This window comes from Scyliorhinus torazame, chromosome 25, assembly GCF_047496885.1.
Source record: "Scyliorhinus torazame isolate Kashiwa2021f chromosome 25, sScyTor2.1, whole genome shotgun sequence".
NCBI lineage: Eukaryota > Metazoa > Chordata > Chondrichthyes > Carcharhiniformes > Scyliorhinidae > Scyliorhinus > Scyliorhinus torazame.
Genome location: NC_092731.1, coordinates 19,694,258 through 19,712,034, shown reverse-complemented (window position 1 = coordinate 19,712,034; position 17,777 = coordinate 19,694,258). Strand labels below are relative to the sequence as shown.

The 17,777-nt window shown below is 53.3% G+C and overlaps 1 protein-coding gene across 1 annotated transcript in view; it reads left to right on the top strand.

Annotated features, from left to right (window-relative positions):
• The first annotated feature begins 728 nt into the window (after positions 1-728).
• The window catches only part of LOC140402386 (RNA-binding protein Nova-1-like), a 43,722-nt gene continuing 26,673 nt past the window's right edge, over positions 729-17,777 (top strand). The window contains exon 1 of the mRNA XM_072490126.1: positions 729-896. Within this exon, the coding sequence (XP_072346227.1) occupies positions 816-896 (81 nt within the window). The 5' untranslated portion in view covers positions 729-815. The remainder of the gene's footprint in view (positions 897-17,777) is intronic.

Genomic DNA, 17,777 nt, shown 5'->3' with positions numbered 1-17,777 from the left:
TGCATATCTTTGGACACTTAAGCGGCAATTTAGCATGGCCAATCCACCTAACCTGCGCATAATAATAATAGTCTTTATTGTCACAATAAAGGCTTACATTTACACTGCAATGAAGTTACTGTGAAAGCCCCTAGTCGCCACACTCCGGTGCCTGTTCGGATACACAGAGGGAGAATTCAGAATGTCCATTTCACCCAACAAGCACGTCTTTCGGGAATTGTGGGAGGAAACCGGAGCACCCGGAGGAAACCCACACAGACACGGGGAGAACGTGCAGCCTCAGCACACAGACGGTGACCCAAGCCAGGAATTGAACCTGGGACCCTGGAGCTGTGAAGCAACAGTGCTAACCACTGTGCTACCATGCTGCCGCAAATCTTTGGATGTGTTGAAGAGAGGGGGTTGGAGCAAATTAGAAGGTTCGGATAGGTGGGAGCTCAGGGGAGATTGGTCAAAGGGAGTGTTAATGGTGGTGTTAAAGACTAAGGCAGGTGTTAATAGCGGCATAAAGGTCGGATAGCTGAATGTGTTAATAGCAGAAGTAAAATCATTGCCCTGTGGAAGCAAAACTTAATGTTGATTTTGAATTGGGTTTTTAGCTCCATGGTCTGGGGTCAGGTCAGGTCAAAGTGGATGAAGAATCTGACCTGATGCTAATTATTTCTGAACATGTTTATGTCTCGTACGTGAGTTTTGATTTTTGCTCTTCTTTTTGGTTTCCTTTCCCAGGCACCACAGAACGGGTATGTCTGATCCAGGGGACGGTGGAGGCGCTGAACGCAGTCCACGATTTCATAGCGGAGAAGGTCCGGGAAATGCCGCAGAATGTGGGCAAGACTGAGCCAGTCAACATCCTCCAACCTCAGACCAACGTGAACCCAGACCGCGTCAAACAAGTTAGTTTTCCACTTTTACTTTTGTTCAGACAGGGATCTGAGGTCAGAATGGCGTCTTGGCTAAATAGTACCAGTGATATCAAAAGGGTTTGTGTGACTTTGTATTCATGTGTGTGTGTACATGAGTTTCTGTATGAGTCTGTGTGTATGTGTGTTTCGGTGTGTGTCTTGTGTGTGCATGTGTGTGCCCGTATGTGTGTGCATGCATGTTTGTATGCGCATGTGTGCGTGCATCTATGTGTGCCTTTGTGTGTGTGTGTACGTGCCTGTGTGTACACGTGTCTCTGTGTGTATGTGTCTATGTGCGTGTGTCTACATGTCTGTGTGTACGGTGTCTCTTTGTGCGTATGTGTCTGTATGCTTATGTGTGTGTAAGTGTGTATATGCGCATGTGCATATTTGTGTGTGTGTGTGCACATTTGTGTGTGTGTGTGTACATTGTGTGTGTATATGCACATGCCCAAAATGCGGCGAGGCAGATTGGGGAGGTGGGGGTGGTGGTGGGAAGGGCGATGGTGTAAAGTCTCGGGAGGTGGGTGGGGGGGGTGAGGGTGATCCTCTCCTGCGACTGGAGGTGACACAGGTGACTGGGGCAGGGTAGAGGTAGTTAAACTCAGCATTTAATCCGCGGTGTACCTCAAACAGTCTAGAAGGTGTCCTGAATCGTGCCTGGGGACGCTAGCAACGGGGAAAATGTCCCACTCGCTGACAATCGGTTCTCATTTTGGAATGCAGGTCGATCAGATATCTTCCCTGTCCAGCCAATGTGGCAGCTATTCGACTGACCTGAGAGGCTGGCCTCTTTCTGGGATTACTGTCAGTTTTACTTGCTCTTGGGGTGTAGGTGTCACTGGCAAAGCCAGCATTTATTGCCCATCCATAACTGCCCCTTGAGCAACAGAATGGCTGGCTGCACATTTCAGAGGGGCGGTTAAGAGTGAACCCAGCGCTGTAGATCTGGAGTCACGTGTAGGTCAGAGCGGGTAAGGGTGGCAGATTTCCTTCCCAAACGGGGAAATCAGAGAACCAGAGGGGTTTTGCTCCAATCTGATAGGTCTTAGATCACTATTAACCAGACTGACCTTCCACTGAATTTAAACCCCTCCGCTCAGATCCACAGAGTATTGTCCATGCATCTGGAATGACCAGTCCACTATCATAGCCCCAATTGCATTGCTTCAAAATGGATCTTTTGGCTGAAGAAATTAAGGTCTTGCCCTGTCAATGTTTTATTGGCTGTTTTTCAGTCTGTAGGAGGGTAGAAAGATGATTGGGGGGGGGTCAGGAATGCCACAGTGGGTTAGCACTGCAGTCTCACGGCGCCGAGGTCCCAGGTTCAATCCCAAGTCTGGGTCACTGTCCGTGTGGAGTTTGCACATTCTCCCCGTGTTTCGCCCCCACAACCCAGAGATGTGCAGGGTAGGTGGATTGGCCACGCTAAATTGCCCCTCAATTGGAAAAAATTAATTGGGTACTATAAATTTATTTTTTTAAAAAGGAATGCCACAGTTGGGAGTACTTGGAAAGTGAGGCAAGTCTTTGTATCAACACATTGAAGATGCCAGGAACAGAGGGACAGATAGAGGCCATTCAGCCCCTCGAACCTGCCCAGCCATTCAATTGGATCACGGCTGATGTCAACCGCCTTCCCTGATTCCCATTCCCAAGTGAAGCCTTGAAAATTCCGAGTATTGAGGAAGAAGAAGTTTGGAAAGTCATTTTTATTCTTTCATTGGGTTGTGGGCGTCGCTGGCTCGGGCCCAGCATTTGTTGCCCGTCCCTAATTGCCCCTTGAACTGAGTGTCCCGCTCGGCCATTTCAGAGGGGGGGGGGGCAGTTAAAGAGTCAACCACATCGCTGTGGGGTCTGGAGTCACGTGTAGGCCAGACCGGGTAAGGACGGCAGATTTCCTTCCCTAAAGGGGACATTAGTGAACCAGGTGGGTTTTTAGGACAATCGATGATAGTTGTCACGGTCGCCGTTACCAAGACCAGCTTTCAAATCCAGATTTTATTAATAATTGAATTCAAATGGTCGTCTGGTAGTGTAGAGCTTGAGTACTGCAGAGAAAAGGGACATATCGAATCTTTTTGTCTTACACTGCTCGGGAGAGCTCCCAAGAATATCGGCGTTTGGGGGAAAACAACAATTTATACTGCATGAGAAGAGAATGCTGATTGGTTGGCAAGCGGACACTGGTGGAGGTGTTCCCATGCCAAACGCAGCATGGAACAGTTAACTGCCCAGTTTTGTTCAAATTCAGGTTGACTCTGATGGGTCAAGGTATTGCCCTGGGGAATGAACCGGGGAATGGCTGGCCCCCCAAACTTTTGTTTCGTTGAAAAATGCGCAATACGTACACATGCTCCTTCTGTCCCCAGACAGGGCTCTGTGTGTGAACGTACGTGGTTCCTAGTAAACGTCAGCGAGCCACTCTGCAAGCCCCAGTTGTACAAATTGTTGTTCCCCTGTTACAATTAATTTATCGTACGAAGTCTTACAACACCAGGTTAAAGTCCAACAGGTTTGTTTCGATGTCACTAGCTTTTGGAGCGCTGCTCCTTCCTCAGGTGAATTAATTTATCGCGAGTGGTCTGGATGAGTGCACGGCGCAAAGACCATAAGACATAGGAGCAGAATTAGGCCACTTGGCCCATCGAGTCTGCTCCAACATTCAATCATGGCTGATATTTTTCTCATTCCCATTCTCCTGTTTTCTCCCCATAACCGCTGATCCCCTTATTATAGAACATATCTATCTCTGTCTTAAAGACACTCAGTGATTTGGCCTCCACAGCCTTCTGCGGCAAAGAGTTCCACAGATTCACCACCCTCTGGTTGAAGAAATTCCTCCTCATCTCTGTTTTAAAGGATCGTCCCTTCAGTCTGAGGCTGTGTCCTCTGGTTCTAGTTTTTCCGACAAGTGGAAACATCCTCTCCACGTCCACTCTATCCAGGCCTCGCAGCATCTTGTAAGTTTCAATAAGATCTCCCCTCATCCTTCTAAACTCCAACGAGTACAGACCCAGAGTCCTCAACCGTTCCTCATACGACAAGCTCTTCATTCCAGGGATCATTCTTGTGAACCTCCTCTGGACCTTTTCCAAGGCCAGCACATCCTTCCTTAGATACAGGGCCCAAAACTGCTCACAATACTCCAAATGGGGTCTGACCAGAGCCTTATACAGCTTCAAAAGTACATCCCTGGTCTTGTATTCTAGCCCTGTTGACATGAATGCTAACATTGCATTTGCCTTCTTAACTGCCGACTGAACCTGCACGTTAACCTTAAGAGAATCGTGAACAAGGTCTCCCAAGTCCCTTTGTGCTTCTGATTTCCTAACCATTTCACCATTTAGAAAATAGTCTATGCCTCCATTTCTCCTTCCAAAGTGCATAACCTCACACTTTTCCACATTGTATTTCATCTGCCACTTCTTTGCCCACTCTCCAAGCCTGTCCAAATCCTTCTGCAGCCCCCTTGCTTCCTCAATACTACCTGTCCCTCTACAGATCTTTGTATCATCAACTTAGCAACAGTTCCTTCTTCCAGATCGTTAATGTATATTGTGAAAAGCTGTGGTCCCAGCACCGACCCCTGGGACACACCACTAGTCCCCGGCTGCCATCCTGAAAAAGACCCCTTTATGCCCACTCACTGCCTTCTGCCAGTCAGCCAATCCTCTGTCCATGCCGGGATCTTACCCTTAGCACCATGGGCTCTTAAGCTTAAATAGAAGCAAAATACTGCAGCTGCTGGAAGTCTGAAAGAAAAACAGGAAATGCTGGATAATCTCGCAGGTCTGGCAGCATCTGTGGAGAGAGAATCAAAAGGTAATGTTTCCCTTATGACTCCTCTTCAGAGGTGAAGAGAGGGAGAAATGTGATGGATCATATAGATAGAGAATGGGGGTGGAGGAGGTAGGAAATGGATAGATCTGAGCAAAGGAGAGATTGATAAAGGTGTTATGGACATAAGACCAAGGGAGCGTTAATGGTACCATAAGAGTGAAGAGTGCTAATAGTGGCAAAGGTCAGAGTGCAGAATGCGTTAATACGAGAACAGGTCAACGCTCAGTGAAAGCAAAGCTGAGGAACAAGTGACAGATGGCCCTGTGGGGGAGGGGTTCGCTTTATCTTTTTTTTTCAGCAGCGTCAAATAAAAATTTTACCCGCTGCCAAGGTACGATGTGAATCAGCGTCCCCAGAATATTACCCCGGGTCTCCGGACTGCTAATCTAGTGACATTAGTAGCTCAATGGTGGGGCGGCACGGCGGCACAGTGGTTAGCACTGCTGCCTCACAGCACCAGGGACCCGGGTTCAATTCCGGCCTCGAGTGACTGTCTGCACCTTCTCCCCGTGTCTGCGTGGGTTTCCTCCGGGTGCTCCGGTTTCCTCTCACAGTCCAAAGATGGGCAGGTTAGGTGGGATTGGCCGGGCTACATTGCCCCTCAGTGTCCAAAGATGTGTAGGTTAGATGGGGTTACAGGGGTTAGGGCTGGGAGTGGGCCAAGCTTAAGTGGGATGCTCTTTCGGAGGGTCTGTGCACACTCTTCTTTCCTTTTAAAAAATAAATTTAGAGTACCCAATTCATTTTTTTCCTAATTAAGAGGCAATTTAGCGTGGCCAATCCACCTACCCTGCACATCTTTGGGTTGTGGAGGCGAGATCCACGCAAACACGGGGCGAATGTGCAAACTCCACACGGACAGTAACCCAGAGCCGGGAGCGAACCTGGGACCTCGGCGCCGTGAGGCAGCAGTGCTAACCCACTGCGCCACCGTGCTTCCCTGTCGGTGCAGACTTGATGGGCCGAATGGCCTCCTCTGCAGTGTATGGATGCTACGAAATGTTCCCCTATTCCACTCACTCCAACCAATCCGCGTATCAGTGAGCTCCACATTCCATCCCGCACCACTCCCTGGATAGTGAAGCAAAGGTGAAGAGGTTTCAACTGGATGGAAGAGGTGGAGGTTGAAGGTCAAGAGGTGACAAGTCCACGCTGTTAGGTTTATCGTGTGATTCGCTTGCCCCGACACAGGCCGCACACAGCGCCCCTTTCCGCGTTTCCATTGGTTTTCAGATTGGGCCCACCAGCCCTGGATAATGGCACAGCACGCAAGCGAACATCCAGACCCCATAGCTCGGGGAACCGATCAGCCAAACAGACCAGTGCCAAACTAGTTGCCAAGGCAACAACCTCTTGTAGGCCAGGTCAGTGAGGCAGCGCCTCTCATCCATTCCCAATTAGCCAGGTTCAATTGAAGGTGAGTGAGGGAAGGATGGGGGAAGAGAGAGAGAGAGAGAGAGAGAGACAGGGAGAGGAAGCCGCTCGAGGTGATTGTGAATCGTGTGTCGAGCGTGACAGGCCGGACAGGATTTATTCCGCTGCTGCCTGATTTGGTTTCCTGCCCTCGCTCCCTCGCTGCACATTTTCCTCTCGGGAGGTGTCACTTCCTCTGAGCTGCAGGCTTTCCGCTCGATCTCTGACCCCAGCCACACCAGCCCCGCACAGCCGGCTTCCCCGCGTCGCCCCTTCCCACAGGAAGTGACCATTATCCTCACAGGAAGCGGCGGATTCTCCTATCAGTGGACGCAAATTGAGCTTTTCCGGTGAGATAGGCCCGGCTCGTTTCCCTTCGTTTCCCTTCCCTACCTCGGAGATGCCTGCACAGATTTAGCTCTCTGCCGCTTGGAGCTTGAATAAAGCTGCAAAACCCATCAGTCACTCTGTTGTCAGCGGTGTTTTGATCCATTCAATTAAGGGAGGTGGGGACCACCTGGGTTCCGGGGGTCAAAGTTGGCCCTGATGGTTTTCCTCTCGCAATGGCTCCTGGAAATGAGGCCATTTGGCCCGACGGGTCTATCCCAGTGTTTATATCCCCCACACAGTTGCAGGGACCGAGTTTATTCAACCGCTCCTCATAGCTAATGCCCTCTTTACCAAGCAACATCCTGGTAAATCTCTTCTGCACCCTCTCTAAAGCCTCCACATCCTTCTGGTAGTGTGGCGACCAGAATTGAACACGATACACCATTCGGCCCGACCTATCTGCCAATGAGCAATTCATTTGGTGCCATTCTCCCGCCTCCTGCCCCTCACCCTCTCCCTTCCCAGATAACAGTCCAATTCCCCCTTTTCGATTGAACCTGCCTCCGCCACGCTCTGGGGCAGCGCAATCCAAAGCACCAATTACGCCGCGTGAAAAAGATCTTCCTCGTTGTCACTTTTGCTAATTATTTACAATCCGTGTCTCTCTCGTTCCTAATGACTCAGGCGGGGGTTAGAGGGTTACAGAGAGGTTGGGGGGGGGGGGTTGGGGGGGGGGGGGGGGTTGGGGGGCGGGGGGCGGGTTGGGGGGCGGGGGGCAAGTGCGAGGCTGGCCAGACACATCCAGGCCTGGCGGTGACAGAAAAAACATCGATGGGCAGGGCCCCGACATTTCAGGGACCCTGGGCTCGGTGGGAGGAGTGGATTCTGAGGAGATTTTATTCGCGGAGGATAATAATAATAATCGCTTATTGTCACAAATAGGTTTCAGTGAAGTTACGGTGAAAAGCCCCTAGTCACCACATTCCGGCGCCTGTTCAGGGAGGCCGGTTCGGGAATTGAACCCGCGCTGCTGGCATTGATCTGCATTACAAGCCAGCTGTTTAGCCCACTGTGCTAAACCAGCCAGGCGGATTTGGGGGGGGGGGGGCGGGGGGCATTTTAGAGAGGGAACGCCAAAAGGTCAGGAGGAAATCTGCCGCAGTGGGGTTTGTGACTGAGTTCAGTTGAGAGCAACTGGGGAACGATGAGGAAATTGTTGCAGTGAGGGGAAGGGGTGGTGATGGTGGGAGAACAAGAAGAATTAATGCCTTTTCTCAGCTAATCTTGGGAATAAACCTGGATTAAGGAAAAGACTGGCCTCGGATTCAGGCCTTCCTTGGTGTACAAGCACTGAGCTCACCTGCCTATTAAGCTGGAATTCCGACCATGCACGACGACCATCGTCGTCCCTTTCTTAAGATCTGCGGTGTCGTTTTCCATTTTTTATTCTCTGTTTCCTCTCAATTGGCGACCCTCGCAGCGATGTGGCCGGAGGGAAGAGAACGGGCCTGCACTGGGCTTTGCTGGCGAGCGTTCTCCCCCCCCCCTTGCCCACACACACACACACACACACACAAACACACACACGCGCTCCTTCACTCCCCACTGCAGGTGCTGCATTGTGTGCCTCTGAATAGTCAATCATGCCCAGGTCACCAGGGTCGCATCGCCAGCTATCGATTCAATGAGAGAAGCTGGAGCCAGCAGCCGCTGGAAGGGGGCAGCGTTCTTGGAGAAGCCTTCTGCGGATTCCGCCTCCCGATATCCGCAGTGGAACAGATTCGTCAACCCCCCGCGCCATTGCCGCGCCGGACAGCTTCGGAGACTGGACGCCGGCCCACCCGGTTTCTCCCCGTCCTTCTCTCCTTCCTCCACCCACCCCTCGCCCCCCCCCCCCCCCCCCCCCCCCGCCCCCTCCCCACTTCCATTCCCAGCATTTCTCTCCTGTTAATCATCCGCCCACCATTGGTGAGATCTTCCGGAGCGGTGGGTCTGTCATGGGCAACGCCGGGAAATCCCCCCGTCGGGCAGGGTGGAGAATATCGCCCGCTGTCTTTCTTTCACCCTTTCGGGGAATAACGTTGAACCGCGTTCCCGAACTCTCCTTGCGAGGCCAACATGTCCTGGCACTGGTCTTGAACCCGGAGCTCCTGGTCCTCAAGAACATCTCAACAATAACCTGCAATTCGTATGCCGCCGCCGCCGGGTTTCTCAGAATCCCTACGGTGCAGAAGGACGCCATTCGCCCATCGAGTCTGCACCAGCCCTTGGAAAGAGCACCCCACCTCGGCTCGCACCCCCACCCTATCCCAGTAACCCCACCTAACCTTTCGGACACTAAGGGGCAATTCATAGAATTTATAGGAGGACATTCGGCCCATCACATCTGCACCGGCCCTTGGAAAGACCACCCGACTTAAGCTCACGCCTCCACCCTATCCCCATAACCCAGTCACCCCACCTAACATTTTTGGACACGACGGGGCAATTTAGCACGGCCAATCCACCTAACCTGCACATCTTTGGACCGTGGGAGGAAACCGGAGCACCCGGAGGAAACCCACGCAGACACGGGGAGAATGTGCAAACTCCACACAGACAGTCACCCAAGGCCGGAATTAAACCCGTGTCCCTGGCACCGTGAGACAGCAGTGCTAACCACTGTGCCACCATGCCGCCCGTTAATTAGAGATGTGTGCAGTTTTGGTTCCCTTGTCGAACAAAGGACATACATCCCCAGAGTGAGTATAACAAACACTCAGTAGACTTACGCCAAAGATGAGGGGGGGTTGTCCTATGACTGAGGGGACGAGGCCCATATTCCCTGGGGCTTAGAGGAATCTTCATTGAAATGTACAAAATTCTTTGAATTCTTTGAAGTGTTTGACAGGGTAGAGGCCGAGCGATTGTTTCCCCCTATCCTGGGGAATCTAGAACACTGCGGTCACAGTCTCAGAGAGCTCGGCCATTTTGGATGGAGATGAAGAGAAACTTCCGAAATCACACCGAGTGCGGTGAATCTTTAGAATTCTCTACCCCAGAAGATACGCAGTCATTGAGCATATTCAAGCTGAGGTCAATAGATTTTGGGGTATTAAGGGAATTACGGGCTATAGGAACAATGTGAGAAGATGGGGTTGCTCTCACTTCTTCGGTTTACCTTCTAATGTCAATGCCGGCCTTGTCAGGCACATCCACATCCCACGAATAATTCTTTTCATAAAGCAAGGTCTTTCCGGAGTGTTCTTAGATATTGAACCACAAGAGGAGATCGGAATTAAAACAGAAAATGCTGGATAAACGTGGTGGATATTGGCGGCCTTCTGCGGAGAGAGAGAGAGAAACCGAGTTAATGTTTTGAGTCTTACGACCCTTCTACAGAAATGAAAATGGACATAATCAAAGAACCCCTCCCACCCGGCTTACTCACTCTTCCAACTTCTTCCATCGGGCAGGAGATACAGGGGCGGGATTCTCCGATATCGGCGCGATGTCCGCCGACCGGCGCCAAAAACGGCGCGAATCAGTCCGGCATCGCGCCGCCCCAAAGGTGCGGAAGTCTCCGCATCTTGAGCGGCCGAGCCCTCACCTTGAGGGGCTAGGCCCGTGCCGGACAGATTTCCGCCCCGCCAGCTGGCGCGAAACTGACTTTGCCGGGCGGCGCATGCGCGGGAGCGTCAGCGGCCACTCACGGCATCCCCGCGCATGCGCAGTGGAGGGGGTCTCTTCCGCCTCCGCCATGGTGGCGACCATGGCGAAGGCGGAAGGAAAAGAGTGCCCCCACGGCACAGGCCCGCCCGCGGATCGGTGGGCCCTGATCACGGGCCAGGCCACCGTGGGGGCATCCCCCGGGGCCAGATCGCCCCGCACCCACCCCCCCAGGACCCCGGAGCCCGCCCGCACCGCCGTGCCCCGCCGTCCCAAAGGTGGTTCAATCCACGCCGGCTGCCGTGGGTTGACAGCGGCGGGACTTCGGCCCATCGCGGACCGGAGAATCGGCGGGGGATTCCCGCCGACCGACACGGCGCGATCCCCCCCCCCCCCCGCCGAATCTCCGGTGGCGGAGAATTCGCGACACGGCGGGGGCGGGATTCACGCCGGCCCCCGGCGATTCTCCGACCCGGTGGGGTGGCGGAGAATCGCGCCCCAGAAGTCTGAGAACACGCACGAACAGACTCAAAAACAGCTTCTTCCCCACTGTCACCAGACTCCCAAATAACCCTCTTATGGACTGACCTCATTAACACTACACCCTGTATGCTTCATCCGATGCCGGTGTTATGTAGTTACATTGTATAAGTTGTGTTGCCCTGTTATGTATTTTCTTTTATTCCCTTTTGTTTCCATGTACTTAATGATCTGTTGAGCTGCTCGCAGAAAAATACTTTTCACTGTACCTCGGTACACGTGACAATAAACAAATCCAATCCAATCCAAATTTAATGCGTTAGACAGTTGAAGAGGGGGTGGGGTAGAATGGGAAGGTCAGGGGTAGGTCGAACCTAAGGAGAGATTGACTGAGATGTCATGGACATGGGGCAAAGGGGATGTCAATGGTGGCATTAAGGACTGAGGGAGTGCTAATGGTGGCACATTCTGCTCTCTTACCTATATGCCACGATTAGCACTTCCTCGGTCCTTAATGCTACCATAAACATCCCCTTTGCCTCATGTCCATTACATCTTACTCAATCTCTCCTCACTCACCTGATGAAGGAGCAGTGCTCCAAAAGCTAATGATGGCAGGCTGTTCAACTATGGGAGGCATCGCCGGTCCTGTTTTCAACAATTCTTCCGTGGGTCGTGGGCATCACTGGAAGAACCAGCATTTGTTGTCCGTCCCCAATTGCCCCTTGGGAAGGTGGTGGGGAGCTGCCTTCTTGAACCCACAGCTGTCCCTGTGATGTAGAAACACCCACCGTGCTGTTAGGGAGTGAGCTTTTGGATTTTGACTCAGCGACAGTGAAGGAACGGCGATGTGCTTCCAGATCAGGATGGAGAGAGGCTCGGGGAGAGAGGTTTGCTGCTGGGGGTGTTCCCGCGTGTCTTTCCAGATGGTAGTGGTCGGGGGTTTGAAGGAGCCTTGGCGAGTTGCCGCAGTGCATCTTTTAGATGGTACACATGGTTGCCACTGTACGTCGGTGGTGGAGGGAGTGAATGTTTGTGGTTGGGGTGCCAATCAAGCGGGGCTGCTTTGTCCTGGATGGTGTTGAGCTTCTCGAGGGTTGTTGGAGCTGCGCTCACCCAGGCAAGTGGAGAGTCCATCACACTCCTGACTTGTGCCTTGTAGATGGTGGACAGGCTTTGGGGAGTCAGGAGGTCCGTTTTCCAGTCTCTGACCAAGTATCTGCACCCAACAGCTGGATGAGTGGTCACTGAATGAGTGGGATTGTGATGTCCTTTATCCCCTTCCCCTTTAGACTCCCCTCCTCCAGCCCAACGCGTTTTAACAGGGAAGATTTCTCAAAGAGCAAAGTCATGGGGTGCCTCTTGTGAAAATCCCTGCGAAAATCTGGGAAGTATTCACACTGGACTAATTGAAGTGAATGTATGTATTCTACCCAATCTTCTTCTCTAATGTCCCTTTCCTCTCGTTTTCTGAGTTTCAATGACCGACCCCGTCCGTGGGATCGTGTCACTCCCCCCCCCCCCCCCCCCCCTGATCAGCTGGAGAGTCTGGAAACACCCATGGAGGGCGGGGGGGGGGGGGGGGCAGACTATCCCAGCAGTCAGTGGGACAGGGAAAGATCTCCATCTACGGGGCCTTCCTGGCTACTCTGAATGCTGGGATAGTGTCACCTCCATAGAGACACCAGAAAAAAATGTGAGGTGGCTGTGGTGATATACATCACTGTCAGCACACAAAGGGTTAATGTACGTACACTACACCTAGCTAGACACTAGAGGGAACACCAGAGACATGACACACAGGCAGTCAACCAATAGGTCAGTAAGATAGGACACGACCAATGGGCATTCACGATACACCCAGAGGTGACACTACCACAGGAGGGCATTACACCAACCCATATAAAAGGACACATCACACATGCTCAGTCTCTTTCCAGTGGAGAGTCTCAGTGAGTACAGGCACAGGGTTGATTGAACATCACACCCACCACGTGGATTGTAGCAGACTGGTTCGTCAGTCTGAGTAGCTATAGCAGGATTAACGGTAGCGTCGAATCCAAGTAGGAGAATTGTTAATAGTTTAATAAACGTGGTAAAGCTATCTCCAAGTCTGAACCTTCCTTTGTCAGAGAGCACATCAAGGAAGCAGCTTATGCTACGACAAGAGCACAACACAACAGTGGCCTAGTGTAATCACTAGGCTTCTTGGGCCTGCAGGACTTCAGTGCCTGGTAACCTTGAGGGTGGAGGGCACTTAAAAACAGAGGCCAGATTTTACTGGGCCAATATTTGGGGGGTATTGAGAATGGCAGGGTGGGGGGGGGGGGGCACAGAGGGCTCTCCCAAATCTTCTTTCTCCCCTGAAATAAAGACATGCATTTAGAAAGCTCCTATCATGACTTTGGGATGCCGCCAGAGCGCTTGACAGCCAATGAAGTGGTTCTGAAGTAAAATACGAGAGGTGGCGGCCATTTTCCCCAAACTGCAACGTAACCCTGACCCAGATCATCCGCGTTTGGTGACATTGAGGGCTAGATTTTGGGTTGGGGTGGGCACAATGGGAAACCCCATTGGCCGGCTGGCAGGACAGAGATTCCCGCCCAGCAGCTCCGACAGTGCAGCGCTCCCAGGTGACTCCATAGTCCCAGGGGACACGGGGAGGAGGGGGGGGGGGGGGGTCTCCACAGTTGTTCAGAGTGCGTTGACTGGCCCCACTTTCACTTGCCGTCATGAAACAAAACTCAGCAGAATTCATGGCGACTTTCTCCATGGCAACGCGTCCACCAATCAGAACTGACTTGCCAACCAATCAGCAGCCTTTTTCTTTACTGCGGCGTAAATTGTTCTGCCTTTGAAATTTGGTATTCTTGCATTTATGATGTAAGGAACTAGGAGCAGGAGGAGGCCATTCAGCCCCTCGAGCCCGCTCTGCCATTCAATTCGATCATGGCTGCTCTCATCCTGGCCTCAACTCCACCATCCTGCCCATTCACCATAACCCTTCAACCCATTACCAATCAAAAATCTGTCTAACTCCTCCTTAAATTTATTCACTGTCCCAGCATCCACCGCACTCTGGGGTAACGAATTCCACAGATTCACAACCCTTTAGGAGAAGTGGGGGATGATTCTCCGATATGGATGCCAAGTGTTCGCGCCGGCGCGAACAGGGCCCGGGCACGACCTATTCTGGCTCCCACAGGCGCTGGAGCGGTTCACGGCGCTCCAGCGTCCTAACGTGGCACCAAATGGGCGCCGCGCCATCCTGCGCATGCGCGGGGAACGTCTTACGCACGCCGGCCCCTCACCAACATGGCACCGGTGTTCTGGGGCTGTGCACAGAAGGAGGTAGGCCCGGGGGGGTGGGGGGGAGAGAGGCCGGCCCGCCAATCGGCGGGCCCCGATCGCGGGCCAGACCCCATCGGAGGCCACCCCGGTGAAGGAGCCCCCCTCCCTCCCCCGCAGGCCCCCCCCCCGCCGAGTCCCACAGAGTTCCCGCCGGCAGCGACCAGGGGTGGACGGCGCCGGCGGGGAACCTGCCGTGTCGTAGCGGCCGCTCGGCCCATCCGGGCCGGAGAATCGCCGCTCGCCGGTTCTCCGAGCGGCCCGGTGCGAGTCGCGCGCCGCTGGTTTCCGGGGGGGTGGGAGAATCGCGTGCGGGGGGCGGGGCGGCGTGGCGCGATTCGCGCGGCGCCCCGGCGATTCTCCCACCCGGCGTGGGGGGGGGGGAGAATAGCGCCCGTAATTTCTCCTCATTTCTGTTTTAAATCTGCTATCCCTTTTCCCGAGACTATGGCCTCTTGTTCTAGATTGCCCAACAAGAGGAAGCATCCCCTCCATGTCTACTTTCACAGAATTATAGAATTTACAGTGCAGAAGGGGGCCATTTGGCCCAGCCAGTCTACACCGGCCCTTCAAAGAGCACCCTTCCTAAGCCCACACCTCCACCCTATCCCCGTAACCCAGTGACCCCACCTAACCTTTGGACACTAAGGAGCAATTTAGCGTGGCCAATCCGCCTAACCTGCACATCTTTGGAATGTGGATGAGCGGCACGTCCCACAGTGGTTAGCACTGCTGCCTCACGGCGCCAAGGTCCCGGGTTCGATCCCGGCTCTGGGTCACTGTCCGTGTGGAGTTTGCACATTCTCCCCTTGTCTGCGTGGGTTTCACCCCCACAACCCAAAGATGTGCTGGGTAGGTGGATTGGCCACGCTAAATTACCCCTTAATTGGGAAAAATAATAATTGGGTACTCTAAATGTAAAAGAAAAACTTTGGAATGTGGGAGGCTCTGGGCCTCGTGGGTGGTTGAAAGACCGGGGGCGAGATTCCCCGACCCCCCCCCGCCGGGTCGGAGAATCGCCGGGGGCTGGCGGGAATCGCGCTGCGCCGGTTGGCGGGCCCCCCCCCCCCCCGCGATTCTCCGGCCCAGATGGGCCGAAGTCCCGCCGCTAAAATGCCTGTCCCGCCGGCGTAGATTAAACCACCTACCTTACCGGCGGGACAAGGCGGCGCGGGCAGGCTCCGGGGTCCTGGGGGGGGCGCGGGGCGATCTGGCCCCGGGGGGTGCCCCTGCCCGCTATCGGGGCCCACCAATCCGCGGGCGGGCCTGTGCCGCGGGGGCACTCTTTCCCTTCCGCCTTCGCCACGGTCTCCACCATGGCGGAGGCGGAAGAGACTCCCTCCACTGCGCATGCGCGGGAATGCCGTCAGCAGCCGCTGACGCTCCCGCGCATGCGCCGCCCGGAGATTTAATTTCCGCGCCAGCTGGCGGGGCACCAAAGGCCTTTTCCGCCAGCTGGCGGGGCGGAAATTCGTCCGGCGCCGGCCTAGCCCCTTAAGGTTGGGGCTCGGCCCCCAAAGGTGCGGAGCATTCCGCACCTTTGGGGCGGCACGACGCCCAATTGACTTGCGCCGTTTTGGGCGCCAGTCGGCGGACATCGCGCCGATACCGGAGAATTTCGCCCCGGATGTTCTCCAAAGGGGCCATCTTTCACGCCCCCCACCTCCCCCTCCCTTGCTGCCGGCCTGAACACTCAGCTTCATCGCGAACCTGTTCAAGAGCATTGACCCCGTGTCCCTTTTTGTTCTGTGTGTGGGAGGGAGAGCTATATTTAGGAGCTGGGTGCCGTATCTGGGCCTCTGGGGATAAGGCCGAGGCCTGCGGGCTCTGGATTTTGGTTGGCTGCCAGTTTTGAGGAACGAGAGCGGGAGTTGTTGTGAAAAGTGACAAGGCCGACCCAACAGTGCCTGATCTTATCTCATCCGGTCTGAGAGTTGGAAACCAGAGGGGCTGTTAATACAGTCTTTGTGGGCCGATGATGGTCTAAATTAATGACCACAGATGATTTTCTGTGTGCGCGACAGCCCGTGCTGTGGAGAAATGGCTTCCTATCTCCCCAAGGACACAGCACCAAGGAGGTGAGGCTGCAGGAAGCTGATATATACATTAAAAAAAACCGACATCATCCTTAACAAAACTTCAATCACGACCCCAGAATCTCCTGTTAACCCTTTCCCACCCAGACACTTCCCCAGTCGCTCCACTCACAAGGAACAAACAATTGGATCCAGTCTTCCTATTTCCCCGTCTTACTGTTTTTTGTTCTTTCCCGCGTCCTATTTCTTTTCTCCTGAGCTTCTGCCGCCAAATTCTATCGGCGCTGGTTCCTCTGCCTGAGGGACCGAGGCTCGATCGCCGGCGCACAAAGATCGCGGGGCGCCATTTTGAAGAAGAGCGCTGGGAATCGTCCTCAATGCCTTGGACAGTAGTTGAACTTAAATGAAATGAAAATCGCTTGTTGTCACAAGTGGGCTTCAAATGAAGTTACTATGAAAAGCCCCTAGTTGCCACATTCCGGCGCCTGTTCGGGGAGGCTGTTACGGGAGTCGAACCGTGCTGCTGGCCTGCCTTGGTCTGCTTTCAAAGCCAGCGATTTAGCCCTGTGCTAAGCAGCCCCTCCCTCGATCCTCATCACTAGAACCAGGTGACTCCGATTGCCATTTGTGGGATCTTGCTGTGTGCATGCTGGCTGCCCCTTTCCAATCTGTCAAAAGCCTGTGCGTAAATGAAACCCCATTCACTGTTACCATGACACCGCTATTGCCTCCTCCATGAGAGCTGTTTAGAATCCTCGTGGACGCAACCTCCCTGTGGCACTCCTCGATGGTAATTCAAAAAATCGGAATTCATGTTAAATCTGTATTGATCCTTAGTTAGTCCGCACTTAGAGAACTGGTGTGCAACTCTGGCTACCACAGGATATAGAGACCCGGAAGAGGGTGCAGAGATAGATGATCAGGAGCATGGTCAAAGAGAGAGGTTTTAGGAAGCGCCTGAGACGATGGGGGTGAGATAATGTTACATCTTGTGTTGCCGAAAGTTCAAAATAATCCTACTGGCCCTTAACTTGGGCATCGTAACTCAGGGGTGAAGGTACCCCAAAGACGCACTGGGAACACTGTCCCGGGAAACCCCCGGTTGTCGATTGCCCGGGAAGTTCAAGCCTCCGTCAGGGCGATGGCACTGGAATGGGAATCGTCTGTAAGTACGATTTAAACCGTAAACTTGGGATGGTTCCAAATCTCCCATGGGAATAGTTGCCCAGAAGAAGCTGGAACAATTTGAACCACTTCTAGAATCACGGAATCATACAGTACAAAAGAGGCCCTTCAGCCCATCAAGTCTGTACCGATTTAAAACATAAACAAAATCCTGTGTAACTCTAGTACTGAGCCCTCCGTACTCCCTGCCGCCAACAAAATGACTGACCACCTGCCCACTCTGCCCAACCACCCACTGACCTTGCAGGGGGGGGGGGGAAACGGCACTCGACGCGGCATCAGGGCGGCATGCTAGCACAGTGGTTAGCACTGCTGCCTCACAGCGCCAGGGTCCCAAGTTCGATTCCCGGGTGAAGCAAAACCTCCCCACTCCTTGTAATCAATTCCTGTCACAATAAAGGATAACATTCTATTAACTTTCCTAATTAATTGCCATAATGCACACTGTCCTTTGGATACAGAACTGGCTCGGTCATAGAAGGCAGAGATAGCAATGGAAAGGTGCTTTTCTGATTGGAGGGCTGTGACTAGTGGTGTTCCGCAGGGATCAGTGCTGGGACCTTTGCTGTTCGTAGTGTATATAAATGAT